The sequence below is a fragment of the Labrus bergylta genome, chromosome 22 (assembly GCF_963930695.1).
Source record: "Labrus bergylta chromosome 22, fLabBer1.1, whole genome shotgun sequence".
Taxonomy (NCBI): Eukaryota; Metazoa; Chordata; class Actinopteri; order Labriformes; family Labridae; genus Labrus; species Labrus bergylta.
In genome coordinates this window covers 141,435-156,209 of record NC_089216.1, presented here as the reverse complement: position 1 = coordinate 156,209, position 14,775 = coordinate 141,435, and the positions used below count along the sequence as shown (strand labels likewise).

The window sequence follows — 14,775 nt, the reverse complement described above, 5'->3', positions numbered from 1 at the left end:
AAGAGAGTTGACTGGTTCATCAGTCTGTCAGTTAGAAGATAGAGGGCGTACGATTCTCTCTCTCTCTCTCTCTCTCTCTCTCTCTCTCTCTCTCTCTGACACAGCGCTGCATGTTTATTCTAAGAAGGACATTTTATTTATTTTTATTTACAATTTTTTCAGAAAACAGTTTCACACAAACAACCAGCAGCCAAACACACAAATAACAAATTTAAACATCAAACGTCTCTTTAGATCGTCCACAAACACATCAGGAAGAACATCTGCAGCCAGATGTGTCCGCCTCCAAGTCCCATAAAATCCTCCAATCAGAGAAGCTTGTTGAGTTTCAGCTCTTTTTGTGATTTGTTCTGAGAAAAGGAAGCAGCAGACTAAAATGGTACATCATCATTGTTGTTGATTATTTTAACTTAAATAAAAAGAGTTGTTTTTTTCATTGATCAGATTTATTGAAATATTTAAAAGCCATAAAAAGGACTGAGGTCATTTACACATTATTATGATTGTTTTTATTTTTATTAAATCTCATACTGATTTATCTTCATTTTAAATTTCTGATTAAAATGTTCATTAGTTTGTTCATTTTTGTATTTACTACTTTTTATTATTCTGTTGTTTTTGTTGTTTTTAATTTTCTTAATTTGTTTTAGATCACTTTACTTTCTTTAACTCTAAAATAATAAAGTATAATATAAATAACTATTTTCAAATCATTAATAAACCTTTGCATTAAAAAATATTAACTTAATAGAATAAATATAATTATATTATAATAAAGTTACATTTAGAATTAATAACATTAAAAAGGATTAGAAAGTGTTAGTGTACTAAGTGTGCAAACAGTTCAGCTTCCGGTCCAGCAGGTGACGGTATGGCGCTGTGTAGACAGTTCAGCTTCCGGTCCAGCAGGTGGCGGTATGGCGCTGTGTAGACAGTTCAGCTTCCGGTCCAGCAGGTGGCGGTATGGCGCTGTGTAGACAGTTCAGCTTCCGGTCCAGCAGGTGGCGGTATGGCGCTGTGTAGCAGCTCGTGTTAAAAAGAAGAGGATGCGCATGCGTGAGGAGAAGAAGCGGGAGAGTCAGAGTACCGGGAGCAGCAGGAAGAGGAGAAAGAGCCGTTTGTCTGAATTTGTGGTAATTTAACGATTTGTTGACTTTAATCTTGGAAATGAAAGACTTTATTGATGACTGACTTGATGAAGAGTCCGATGTGACCGGATGTGACCGTTAATGATGAGTTATTTCAGCCGATGGTCGTAGATTGATCCAACATGCTGAGACAGTGGAGAGCAACAGGCTGTTTGAAAAAGCAGATTGAAGAGGTTAAAGTGTTTAAAATGTTTAAAGGTGAAGGGTGGTGATTTAGTGAAAATGATTTCCTGCAGAAGAACTCGAACACGTGATATTTCTTTTCTTCATTAAGCTGAATGTGATTTAAAACACAGTCCTGAGGGAGTTTAAAGATTAAAATGAGATGAATCAAATAGAAAACCTTTAAAGTGTTTGAAGCATCAGATGGTTAACGTCTCACTAACACACTTCATTTAAAAACACATTTCTTCTTCTTTAGGTCTCACATGTTCATTCATCGGTGGAGGACGCCGCCTGTGACGATGCTGACCTTCAGGGACACCGTAGAGAGAGTCATCTTTCTTCTTCTGTCTGACTTTAAGTCGTCGGGGTCCGTACACCTGGACACAGGTGAGTTTTAACATTCACCTGCAGATTTCATCGATGATTCTAAAAATTTAAAGACAGAGTCAGTAGAAATGTTTGTGAACGTGGCCCCTCCTCCTGGGCTCAGCGCTCCCAGAAGCCCCGCCCCCTGCAGGACATAGTGTGTACGGTTACTGCTTGTAGCTAGCACAAGCTAACCGCCGGTGTCTGTCCAACAGGAAGTAGATCAACTCCACGTCCAACACAAGGTTCACCCTCGTTTCAGAACGATCTTTATCCACTTGGTGTTTCTCCTCACTCTCATTATGTTTTCTCTTCTTTGCTGCTACGTCCACGTCCGTCATATTCACCGCTTTGAATCTCGTCCAATCACTGAATTGTATCCACTCCTAAACTCACCTGCTGCGCTCTCATTGGCTGGAGGAAACACACCAGCTCCGCCCAGAAACGTCCCGAGTCAACCAGAACAAATTAGAACAGTCAAATCCAGTGAGAGGACAGAGTCTGTGCAGACACAGTGACCCTTTCTGAATATCCACAGTTCAGTAGTCAGTACTTTTCAGTAGAGTTTCAGTAGACTGAACCCTCGTGGTCATTCAGTGGTCATTGTTTGGGTCCACCTCAGTATACTGAACATTTCAGTATGGATACTAACTTCCTGGTTTCATGCAGTATGGATTGGATGCGTCCTTTCAGGACATGAATTGTATTTTACCCACAATGCTTTGTGAAATTAAACGTAAATCGTCACTTCACATCCGCCTCCAAATCAAAACAAACGAGCGTGGATTAATAGAATCAATTTTTAATCTAGAGTTAAAGTCCCGACTGAAATCACTACTTTAAATTAACAACAGAAAATATAACAAAAGTCTGCATTATTATAAAACCTTTCTCCCTCTATTTAAATAATGATTTAACTATTTAAATAATGATGTCACTATTTAAATAATGATTTAACTATTTAAATAATGATTTAAATAATGATTTAAATAATGATTTAACTGTTTAAATAATGATTTAAATAATGATTTAACTATTTAAATAATGATGTCACTATTTAAATAATGATTTAACTATTTAAATAATGAGTTCACTATTTAAATAATGATTTAAATAATGAGTTCACTATTTAAATAATGAGTTCACTATTTAAATAATGATTTAAATAATGAGTTCACTATTTAAATAATGATTTAACTATTTAAATAATGATTTAAATAATGATTTCACTATTTAAATAATGATTTCACTATTTAAATAATGATTTCACTATTTAAATAATGATGTCACTATTTAAATAATGATTTCACTATTTAAATAATGTATGGAGGCCCAGAAGGGACAATGGAGCAGCTTCACTTTAGGAGAAGACTGTTTTATTTTGAAGGAGAAGTCTGTATTTTATTTTGAAGGAAACATGCTACTGACTCTATCTTTTAAGTTTATAACAAACATAAATTAATTTGAGCCGAGTTGTTCACATCAAGTCAAATAGTGTTTTCCTGCGCTCTGTTTGCTGTGATGAAGCTTCTTCCTGCCATTCGTAGTTTCCACTAGAGGTCAAAACGACCAGAGACGGTCCAAACCTTCCTTGGATGTCTGAGCGAAAGAGAAGCCGTCTGTAAGTGTAAAATAATGTGTGCTTTAAGAAGTGACTTTATCTGCGTCTCTGTTCCAGGCTGAACCTCTCTGTGGACTCTGTGGACTGTGTGGACTCGTGAAAGCCTGCTGAAGGGGTACGTATAGATCACTTGATTTCTGACACTTTGGGTTAGAAGTTCTTCTCGGTCAAGACGTTTATCAAACCGTGTGAAGTGTCCGCCCTGTCGCTGTGATGAAGCTTCTTCCTGCCATTCGTAGTTTCCACCAGAGGTCTAAACGACCAGAGACGGTCCAAACCTTCCTTGGATGTCTGAGCGACTTTACGGAAGTTAAGATTGATCGTTGTTGTGGCGTATTGAAGTTCAAAACCTTCCATAATTTCACCTACAGTTTGGAAGACCCTGTCGGCCATGTTTCTTAGCTTCTGTCCAGTCAAAGAAAAAATCAGCTGTTGGTGTTTCCTGGTGAGTGATGCTTCTTTTAACTTCAGTGTTTCCCACACACAGACGATACCTGGACAGGGCCGCACAAAATATATTAACTTCCACCCGGATATATTTCCAGAGAGTCCCCCCCCTCCCATTGATGCCCTGTTTGAGGTGGAACATCTCGTGTGAAAACAGAAGCTTCTGTTTTAATGTTTTCCTGCAGCTGACGTCATGCAGCTGTTAACTGTGCTGCAGAGCGAACTCGCTGCTGTTTGGATTTATGTTATTCAGTCATTAAAGGGTTAATCGTCTCTTCATCTGTGAAGCTGCCTCATTTAAAAAGAGTCTAACTCACAGACAGGGGGCGCTAACAGTCACGCAGAGTGAAGAAATGGTCGTCTGCTGGGTGTTGGTGGTAGCTGCGCCGCAGTATTTAGAGCACTTCCACCTCTGTATGCCTTCAAAATAAAAGCTCTCAATATGGCTCTGACATTATTATGAGCAGGGGTTAAATCAGTCCAGGCTGTCAGTGGCTTCACCCTTCAGAGCAAACTGCACGTTGGCGCCTGAACAATCCCACGCCCAGGTACAGCGTCCTTCTGTGGGAAACACTGACTACTGAGTTAAAATGTGGCTGTTGTGATCAACCACCCTCTGTTTGCTGTGATGAAGCTTCTTCCTGCCATTCGTAGTTTCCACCAGAGGTCAAAACGACCAGAGACGGTCCAAACCTTCCTTGGATGTCTGAGCGAAAGAGAAGCCGTCTGTAAGTGTAAAATAATGTGTGCTTTAAGAAGTGACTTTATCTGCGTCTCTGTTCCAGGCTGAACCTCTCTGTGGACTCTGTGGACTCTGTGGACTCGTGAAAGCCTGCTGAAGGGGTACGTATAGATCATTTGATTTCTGACACTTTGGGTTAGAAGTTCTTCTCGGTCAAGACGTTTATCAAACCGTGTGAAGTGTCCGCCCTGTCGCTGTGATGAAGCTTCTTCCTGCCATTCGTAGTTTCCACCAGAGGTCTAAACGACCAGAGACGGTCCAAACCTTCCTTGGATGTCTGAGCGACTTTGATTAAACTATAATTTCTACTTGAGTTTGAAGTTCAGTCGGTTAATGTTTGTTTTCTGTTCCTCAGGTCTTCGATGAACATCTCAAAGTTAGAGATGATCCTGCTCTTCTTTGTCTTCTTCAGCTCGTGTTTTCTGTGGATCACCAAATTTCATCGTGTCTCGCCTCAGGATCGACCCCCCCCAATGAAAATTAAATCTAGTGAGAATTAAATATTTAATGAACATTTGTACAGTTTGGATCTTGGAACAAAATAAAAATGTTTCAAAAGTGTATCAGACTTTTGTAGGACTGTTGGTGTCTGTTTAGGGTCGTGACCCGTCTGTAGGACTGTTTAGGGTCGTGACCCGTCTGTAGGACTGTACTGTGTGACCTCTCCTCGGTCTAAAGCGTCCTCGGGTCCCCTGAAAGCTTCTTTCTAAATGGTAAAAGATGTGAGGTCATGTAAAGTGTGAACTTTGATTTCATAATGTTTTGAGTTCACAGTAAAGAAAAGTTCAGACTGATGAGTGATGTGTATATATATTCTGTATTTAGATGTGTATAAATAAATAAAAACATGAAACATTAGAAACCAGCCTCAGACATTTCTATAGGTGCTTTTTATTTTATAAATGATTCTCTTTGTAGTTTTGTGTTCTTTAAACCAGAATATTTATATGAATTGTATAATGTGACACTTTGTCTTTCAAAGTGTTTTTATTAGTGTTTAACATCACGTACTTAACAATACCCTAACCTGTTGGAGTGTAAATTATATTTAGAAGAATGAAGACTTCTAGTTCACGTGTTTTTATCGATGGTATGAAGTTTGTCCCTCTCGGCCTCCCGTACTCCCCCCGCCTCACACACGCTGTCAAAGATAGCATAGCTGCTAATCTCCGGTTAGCTAGCATAGCTGCTAATCGCCGGGAGAGGAGGACAGGTAAACAATGGCGGGAGTGCATCCTCAGGTGAGTTAATACCGTAACGTGAGAGTTGCTCACATCCCGCAGGATGACGCGTTCATCGTTTAAATTCAGTAACACGGCGAGAAAACGATGTTTAAGGTGTGAACAGCAGCTAGCTGCTCTGCTCTGATATATATATTTATATGTTTATCTATAATAACTATAATATATAACTATAATATATAATAACTATAATATATAATCTATAATAACTATAATATATAATCTATAATAACTATAATATATAATATATAATAACAAACAGAAGCGGTCGGTTTCTGTTTGATTTATCATGTTATTTATATTATATCTTTAAAAGCTATTCATAAAGGTTTATTAACCTTCATTAAAGGTGTTAAAAAGTTTAGTCTGGATAAGATCCAGCTGCTTCAGGAGAGAAACATAAATACATCAAGAACACTCTTATATTATATACTTATACATATATTATATACTTATACATATATATATTATATACTTATACATATATATATTATATACTTATACATATATTATATACTTATATATATATTATATACTTATATATATATTATATACTTATACATATATATATTATATACTTATACATATATTATATACTTATACATATATATATTATATACTTATATATATATTATATACTTATACATATATTATATACTTATACATATATATATTATATACTTATACATATATTATATACTTATACATATATATATTATATACTTATACATATATTATATACTTATACATATATATATTATATACTTATATATATATTATATACTTATACATATATTATATACTTATACATATATATATTATATACTTATATATATATTATATACTTATACATATATTATATACTTATACATATATTATATACTTATACATATATATATTATATACTTATACATATATATACATATATATTATATACTTATACATATATATGTATATATATTATATACTTATACATATATATGTATATATATTATATACTTATACATATATATTATATACTTATATATATATACTTATACATATATATATTATATACTTATACATATATGTATATATATTATATACTTATACATATATATTATATACTTATATATATATACTTATACATATATATATTATATACTTATACATATATTATATACTTATACATATATATATTATATACTTATACATATATTATATACTTATACATATATATATTATATACTTATATATATATTATATACTTATACATATATTATATACTTATACATATATATATTATATACTTATATATATATTATATACTTATACATATATTATATACTTATACATATATTATATACTTATACATATATATATTATATACTTATACATATATATATACATATATATTATATACTTATACATATATATGTATATATATTATATACTTATACATATATATGTATATATATTATATACTTATACATATATATTATATACTTATATATATATACTTATACATATATATATTATATACTTATACATATATGTATATATATATTATATACTTATACATATATATTATATACTTATATATATATTATATACTTATACATATATATATATTATATACTTATATATATATATTATATACTTATACATATATATATTATATACTTATACATATATATGTATATATATTATATACTTATACATATATATTATATACTTATATATATATTATATACTTATACATATATATATTATATACTTATATATATATATTATATACTTATACATATATATATTATATACTTATACATATATATGTATATATATTATATACTTATATATATATATTATATACTTATACATATATATATTATATACTTATACATATATATGTATATATATTATATACTTATACATATATATTATATACTTATATATATATACTTATACATATATATATTATATACTTATACATATATTATATACTTATACATATATATATTATATACTTATACATATATTATATACTTATACATATATATATTATATACTTATATATATATTATATACTTATACATATATTATATACTTATACATATATATATTATATACTTATATATATATTATATACTTATACATATATATATTATATACTTATATATATATTATATACTTATACATATATTATATACTTATACATATATTATATACTTATACATATATATATTATATACTTATACATATATATACATATATATTATATACTTATACATATATATGTATATATATTATATACTTATACATATATATTATATACTTATATATATATACTTATACATATATATATTATATACTTATACATATATATGTATATATATATTATATACTTATACATATATATTATATACTTATATATATATTATATACTTATACATATATATATATTATATACTTATATATATATATTATATACTTATACATATATATACTATATACTTATACATATATATTATATACTTATATATATATTATATACTTATACATATATATTATATACTTATATATATATTATATACTTATACATATATATATATATTATATACTTATATATATATTATATACTTATACATATATATATTATATACTTATACATATATATATGTATATTATATACTTATACATATATATATATATTATACTTATACATATATATATTATATACTTATATTATATACTTATACATATATACGTATATAATATAAGTATATAATATATGATATACTTATACATATTATATACGTATATTATATATACGTATATAATTTATATATTATATATAAAATATACTATATATATTATATGTGTATATTATATGATATACTTATATATTATATATTATATACTTATACATATATATGTATTATATATACGTATATTATATATACGTATATAATATATTATATATATAGTATATTTTATATATAATATATTATATACTTATATACTTATATATTATATATATCATATATTATATGCTTATATATCATATATATCGTATATATTTGATATATTATATACTTATATATATAATATATGATATACTTATATATATAATATATTATATACTTATAGATATCATATATTATATACTTATATATCATATATATATATTTGATATATACTTATATACATATATATGATATATATTTATATATTATATACTTTAAATTATATATTTATATATTATATACTTATATATGTATACATATATATTATACCAGCTTACATACACAAATAACTTCACGTTACCTAAATCCAAAGCTTTAAAGAGAACCGGAATAAACTACGAGCAGCTTTGTTCTGACATATATTTCTGATATTTGATCGGCTAACACAGGGTTAGGGCTTAGGAGCAGCTTTGTTCTGACATATATTTCTGATATTTGATCGGCTAACGCAGGGTCAGGGCTTAGGAGCAGCTTTGTTCTGACATATATTTCTGATATTTGATCGGCTAACACAGGGTCAGGGCTTAGGAGCAGCTTTGTTCTGACATATATTTCTGATATTTGATCGGCTAACACAGGGTCAGGGCTTAGGAGCAGCTTTGTTCTGACATATATTTCTGATATTTGATCGGCTAACACAGGGTTAGGGCTTAGGAGCAGCTTTGTTCTGACATATATTTCTGATATTTGATCGGCTAACACAGGGTTAGGGCTTAGGAGCAGCTTTGTTCTGACATATATTTCTGATATTTGATCGGCTAACACAGGGTTAGGGCTTAGGAGCAGCTTTGTTCTGACATATATTTCTGATATTTGATCGGCTAACACAGGGTTAGGGCTTAGGAGCAGCTTTGTTCTGACATATATTTCTGATATTTGATCGGCTAACACAGGGTTAGGGCTTAGGAGCAGCTTTGTTCTGACATATATTTCTGATATTTGATCGGCTAACACAGGGTTAGGGCTTAGGAGCAGCTTTGTTCTGACATATATTTCTGATATTTGATCGGCTAACACAGGGTCAGGGCTTAGGAGCAGCTTTGTTCTGACATATATTTCTGATATTTGATCGGCTAACGCAGGGTCAGGGCTTAGGAGCAGCTTTGTTCTGACATATATTTCTGATATTTGATCAGCTAACACAGGGTTAGGGCTTAGGAGCAGCTTTGTTCTGACATATATTTCTGATATTTGATCAGCTAACACAGGGTTAGGGCTTAAGAGCAGCTTTGTTCTGACATATATTTCTGATATTTGATCGGCCAAGGCAGAAAAAGTCAAGTTTTAATGCTTATTATTTAAACTGCTGTTTTAACCATTTTGTTTGTGATTTTATTTTCTTCACTCATGTTGTGATTTGTTTAATCATGTTGTTGTTGTTTTGCTTGTATGGACCTGTTGTTACTACGGTAACAACTAATGGGGATCCACTGTAAATAAATACGGTGTGTTAACCTACATTAAAGAGTATTAAAGGAGCAGTAGTCCATATTAAAGGGTCCTGTGAGACCCTGACAACTCTCAGATGATATTTGCGTCCCGCCTCTGTTTCAGGACGACCTGCTGAAGATGACTCACAGAGAGAACTGGCGGTGAGTTCATCTTGTTTCTCTCACCGTAAACCTAAATCTATGACTCTGTGATTTACCCCTGTTCCTCCCTGACCGGTTTCTCTGCAGGGTTCAGCATGAGCGCATGCACGTGAAGCACAGGGGTCACGAGGCCATGCACGCTGAGATGGTGCTGATCCTCATCGCCACGCTGGTGGTGGCGCAGATCGTCCTGGTGCAGTGGAAGCAGCGCCACCACCGCTCCTACAATGTGAGTGTGTGGGGGGGTTACAGACACTGAAACCACTGTGGGGGGGGGGGCGGGCTTTGGTCTGATCCTGATTCAGCACCAGAATAACGTAACGAGCGAGCGCTGAGGTTTAACTAATGACAGTAAACAATTTAACGGGCCGTGTTCTCCACAGCTGGTGACTCTGGTCCAGATGTGGGTGGTTCCTCTTTACTTCACCATCAAGCTGTACTGGTGGAGGTTTCTGTCCATGTGGGGCATGTTCTCCGTGGTCACCAGCTATGTCATCTTCAGAGCTACACGTAGGCCGCTATCCTGCAGGACGCCCAGGTAAGAGGAACGACGTACACCCCGCTGACTTTAAAACACGTCATCAGTCTCATGATGTCACACTTCCTGTTCAGGTGACCCTTTAAATATGAAGCTTTTATTTTGTTAAGTAGATGTCAAATGATCTCTTTATTATTTGTATCTTGATGTTTTCGTCTCTGTGTCTTTGCTCCTTTGTTTTCTTTTGTAATTTCTATCTTCCTGTTCCTGTTTCCTGTGTGTATCCCCCTAGTCTTTCATTTTGAAGTTATATTTTGGGTCATGAAATTCGTTAATGGAGAGGACAACTGAAGGGAAGTGTTGGGCGGAGAGAGAACGGGGGAAGGGCACACAGCAAAGGTGGAGTTCGGATTCAAACCCACGGCTGCTGTACACGGGGTTACACAGCCCACCCCTAGGTTTCTTAAGTGTTTCCTGTTTTATTTTGTAGTTCTTGTTTGCAGTGTTTCCTGTCTTATTTCTGCCCTTTTCCAGTTTCCCTCCGCTCTGATTGGTCCTCATGACCCCCAGCTGTAAATGAAAGGTAAAGGTGTTTCTGTGTTTTTTTTAGGATGGTGTATAAGTGGTTTCTTCTGATCTACAAGCTGAGCTATGCCGTCGGCGTCCTCGGATACCTCGCCATCATGTTCACCATGTTCGGCTTTAACGTCTTCTTCAGGTGAGTCACGACTTTAAAGATGAGACAGTAATGGAGAAGGTCACGGGACAAACCGGAGTCCAGTTCATACAAAGTGAAAACACCCAAAATAAACACCATCCAAACACTGAACACTAGGGGGCGTTAAAGTGAACCTTGGATGTGACCTTTGGTGTGAACTTTGATGTCTTTGATGTGACCTTTGATGTCTTTGATGTGACCTTTGATGTGACCTTTGATGCCTTTGATGTGACCTTGGATGTGACCTTTGATGTGACTTTTGATGTGACCTTGGATGGGACCTATGATGTGACCTTTGATTTGACCTTTGATGTGACCTTTGATGTCTTTGATGTGACCTTTGATCTGACCTTTGATTTCTTTGATGTGACCTTGGATGTGACCTTTGATGTCTTTGATGTGACTTTTGATGTGACCTTGGATGGGACCTATGATGTGACCTTTGATTTGACCTATGATGTGACCTTTGATTTGACCTTTGATGTGACCTTTGATGTCTTTGATGTGACCTTTGATCTGACCTTTGATTTCTTTGATGTGACCTTGGATGTGACCTTTGATGTCTTTGATGTGACTTTTGATGTGACCTTTGATGTCTTTGATGTGACTTTTGATGTGACCTTTGATGTCTTTGATGTGACTTTTGATGTGACCTTTGATGTCTTTGATGTGACTTTTGATGTGACCTTGGATGGGACCTATGATGTGACCTTTGATTTGACCTTTGATGTGACCTTTGATGTCTTTGATGTGACCTTTGATGTGACCTTTGATTTCTTTGATGTGACCTTGGATGTGACCTTTGATGTCTTTGATGTGACCTTTGATGTGACCTTTGATTTCTTTGATGTGACCTTGGATGTGACCTTTGATGTCTTTGATGTGACTTTTGATGTGACCTTTGATTTATTTGATGTGACTTTTGATGTGACCTTGGATGTGACCTTTGATTTCTTTGATGTGACTTTTGATGTGACCTTGGATGTGACCTTTGATGTGACCTTTGATTTGACCTTTGATGTGACCTTTGATGTCTTTGATTTGACCTTTGATGTGACCTTTGATGTGACCTTTGATGTCTTGGATGTGACCTTTGATGTCTTTGATGTGACCTTGGATGTGACCTTTGATGTGACCTTGGATGTGACCTTTGATCTGATCTTTGATGTGACCTTGGATGTGACCTTGCAGGATCAAGGCAGAGGACTTGATGGATGTCGGGGTAATCATGCTGTTTTACGGACTCTACTATGGCGTCATGGGCCGAGACTTTGCTGAAATCTGCTCTGACTACATGGCCTCTACAATCGGGGTAATAACACTAAGAGCATCTTCTCATTGTGACGCTACAGGTCCAGCTTGGATAACAGTGTGTTTGATTTCAGTACTACAACAAGGGAGGCATGCCCAGCCGGAGTCTGAACGACGACATCTGTGCCGTGTGCGGTCAGAGGATCCTGGTGGACGTGGACGAGGAAGGATTCATAGAAGACACTTTCCAGCTCTCCTGTGGACACATGTATCCTGAGATCATGAAATAAAGGCTGCTCTTTTTATGATATTTTCAGTATCTCTGCCTTAACTCACCCCTCCCCACCCCCCCTTCAGATTCCACGAGTTCTGCATCCGCGGCTGGTGCATCGTGGGTAAGAAGCAAACGTGTCCGTACTGCAATGAAAAGGTCGATATGAAGACGATGATGAACAACCCGTATCCTTCCCCGTGTGTTTTACCAAATGATGGTTACGTGTGATTTCCTCTTTGAACTCTTAGGGACTCCTTTAAAGCAATGTAGCGGTGCAAACTGCCGTGACCTCCGTGACCTCTGTGACTTCAGTGACCTCCATGACCTCCGTGTCTTTAATCCTCACAACAAAGCAGCTTCTTATAAAACGATGAAAACAATCAATCCCTCCTGCTGGTGATTAGAAAGAAGTTTAAGCCCCTCAGTCATTGGTTATTACTTCGTCTTGCTTCCTGTCTGTGATTGGTCCCTAAGCCCCTCAGTCATTGGTTATTTTGCGTCGTCTTGCTTCCTGTCTGTGATTGGTCCCTAAGCCCCTCAGTCATTGGTTATTTTACGTCGTCTTGCTTCCTGTCTGTGATTGGTCCCTAAGCCCCTCAGTCATTGGTTATTACGTCGTCTTGCTTCCTGTCTGTGATTGGTCCCTAAGCCCCTCAGTCATTGGTTATTTTACGTCGTCTTGCTTCCTGTCTGTGATTGGTCCCTAAGCCCCTCAGTCATTGGTTATTTTACGTCGTCTTGCTTCCTGTCTGTGATTGGTCCCTAAGCCCCTCAGTCATTGGTTATTACGACGTCTTACTTCCTGTCTGTGATTGGTCTGGACACTGGACGCCGCCTCTCTCATGCATCTGAGAACGCTCCTTAATTCCTTCATCTTCACACAGCTGGGAGAAGACACACGTCCTCTACGGGCAGCTGCTGGATTGGCTCAGATACCTTGTTGCCTGGCAACCCGTCATCATTGGTGTTGTTCACGGGATCAACTTCACCCTGGGCCTGGAATAGAGCCCTGAGGAACCTCACTGTAGCTGGAACGAGGTAGAATCCTGAAAAGTGCCATAAATCCGTTGGCAGAGCGCCAAAGTGAACACTACCAGGACGTGAAGTCTCTGGTATTCTCATGTTGTAGCGTGCAGAGGACGCCATGACGCCTGAAGTGCTGCTAACTGTTACACATTCAGGCACAGAATCAGTATGTGATCGTTTCTAAACATCAAACACAGATACAAATACTTAATGCTGACATCATGCCTGTTGTTTTTATTTAGTCACTGCTTTACTTTAAAACTGTTTCAGCAGAATGCCTTTTAAGTTTCTCTCCTTAGAGAGGTTTTCGAAAGTGTTTCTGAAAGACTTGATCTGCAGATCTCTTTTTTACAAAAAGGACGATTCTATCCAAACGTTACAGAACAAGTTTACATTTTGTTTTTCTCATGACAAGAGTCATACGGATGTCTCTATCAGGTTTAAGATTGTGATTAGTCAGCAGATTGTTGGATTCCTGATTTGTTTGGATTTTAAATTACACATTTTCTGAAGCTTGAGACAAATAGGAAAACAACTGTTTTCTCTGACATGTAGCAGTATGTTGTAGCATGGAGGGGAACATCATCCGGGTATCACTCAAACAGGAAGGAAACTCTCAATGTGTTGCTTTTGTTTAAAGACTGCTGCTTTACTTCGTATTTATTAAATACTTTAAAAACTCTGCACTTTGTCAGGAAATG

The 14,775-nt window shown here is 34.8% G+C and overlaps 2 protein-coding genes, 1 long non-coding RNA gene and 2 other non-coding genes across 6 annotated transcripts; 4 read left to right on the top strand and 1 right to left on the bottom strand.

Annotated features, from left to right (window-relative positions):
• The first annotated feature begins 1,004 nt into the window (after window positions 1–1,004).
• Window positions 1,005–5,351, top strand: LOC109975347 (uncharacterized). The gene is made up of 6 exons (XR_002277120.3): window positions 1,005–1,133; window positions 1,570–1,700; window positions 3,358–3,415; window positions 3,672–3,745; window positions 4,533–4,590; window positions 4,845–5,351. It is a non-coding gene; the product is annotated as an uncharacterized lncRNA (long non-coding RNA).
• Window positions 3,506–3,599, top strand: LOC114917908 (small nucleolar RNA SNORD14). The gene has a single exon (XR_003806568.1). It is a non-coding gene; the product is annotated as a small nucleolar RNA SNORD14 (small nucleolar RNA).
• Window positions 4,681–4,774, top strand: LOC114917298 (small nucleolar RNA SNORD14). The gene has a single exon (XR_003806569.1). It is a non-coding gene; the product is annotated as a small nucleolar RNA SNORD14 (small nucleolar RNA).
• A 245-nt stretch (window positions 5,352–5,596) lies between the features above and the next one.
• rnf175 (ring finger protein 175) lies at window positions 5,597–14,756 on the top strand. 2 transcript variants are annotated; one of them, XM_065950291.1, is made up of 9 exons: window positions 5,597–5,730; window positions 10,290–10,327; window positions 10,415–10,556; window positions 10,711–10,865; window positions 11,416–11,523; window positions 12,715–12,835; window positions 12,909–13,042; window positions 13,132–13,233; window positions 13,933–14,756. In XM_065950291.1, the coding sequence occupies exons 1-9, from the start codon at window positions 5,710–5,712 to the stop codon at window positions 14,051–14,053; spliced, it is 942 nt and encodes a 313-aa protein (XP_065806363.1). In that variant the 5' UTR covers window positions 5,597–5,709; the 3' UTR covers window positions 14,054–14,756. The 2 variants fall into 2 exon arrangements, with proteins under 2 accessions (XP_065806363.1, XP_065806364.1); XM_065950292.1 differs by having other exon boundaries at window positions 5,602–5,730; window positions 12,921–13,042.
• Window positions 11,647–12,706, bottom strand: LOC136177374 (peptidyl-prolyl cis-trans isomerase G-like; the record flags this gene model as incomplete). Its single annotated transcript, XM_065950448.1, has 2 exons — window positions 11,647–11,926; window positions 12,099–12,706. Coding segments are annotated over 2 exons (888 nt in total), but the record flags the coding sequence as incomplete, so codon positions are not given.
• Window positions 14,757–14,775: the final 19 nt, after the last annotated feature.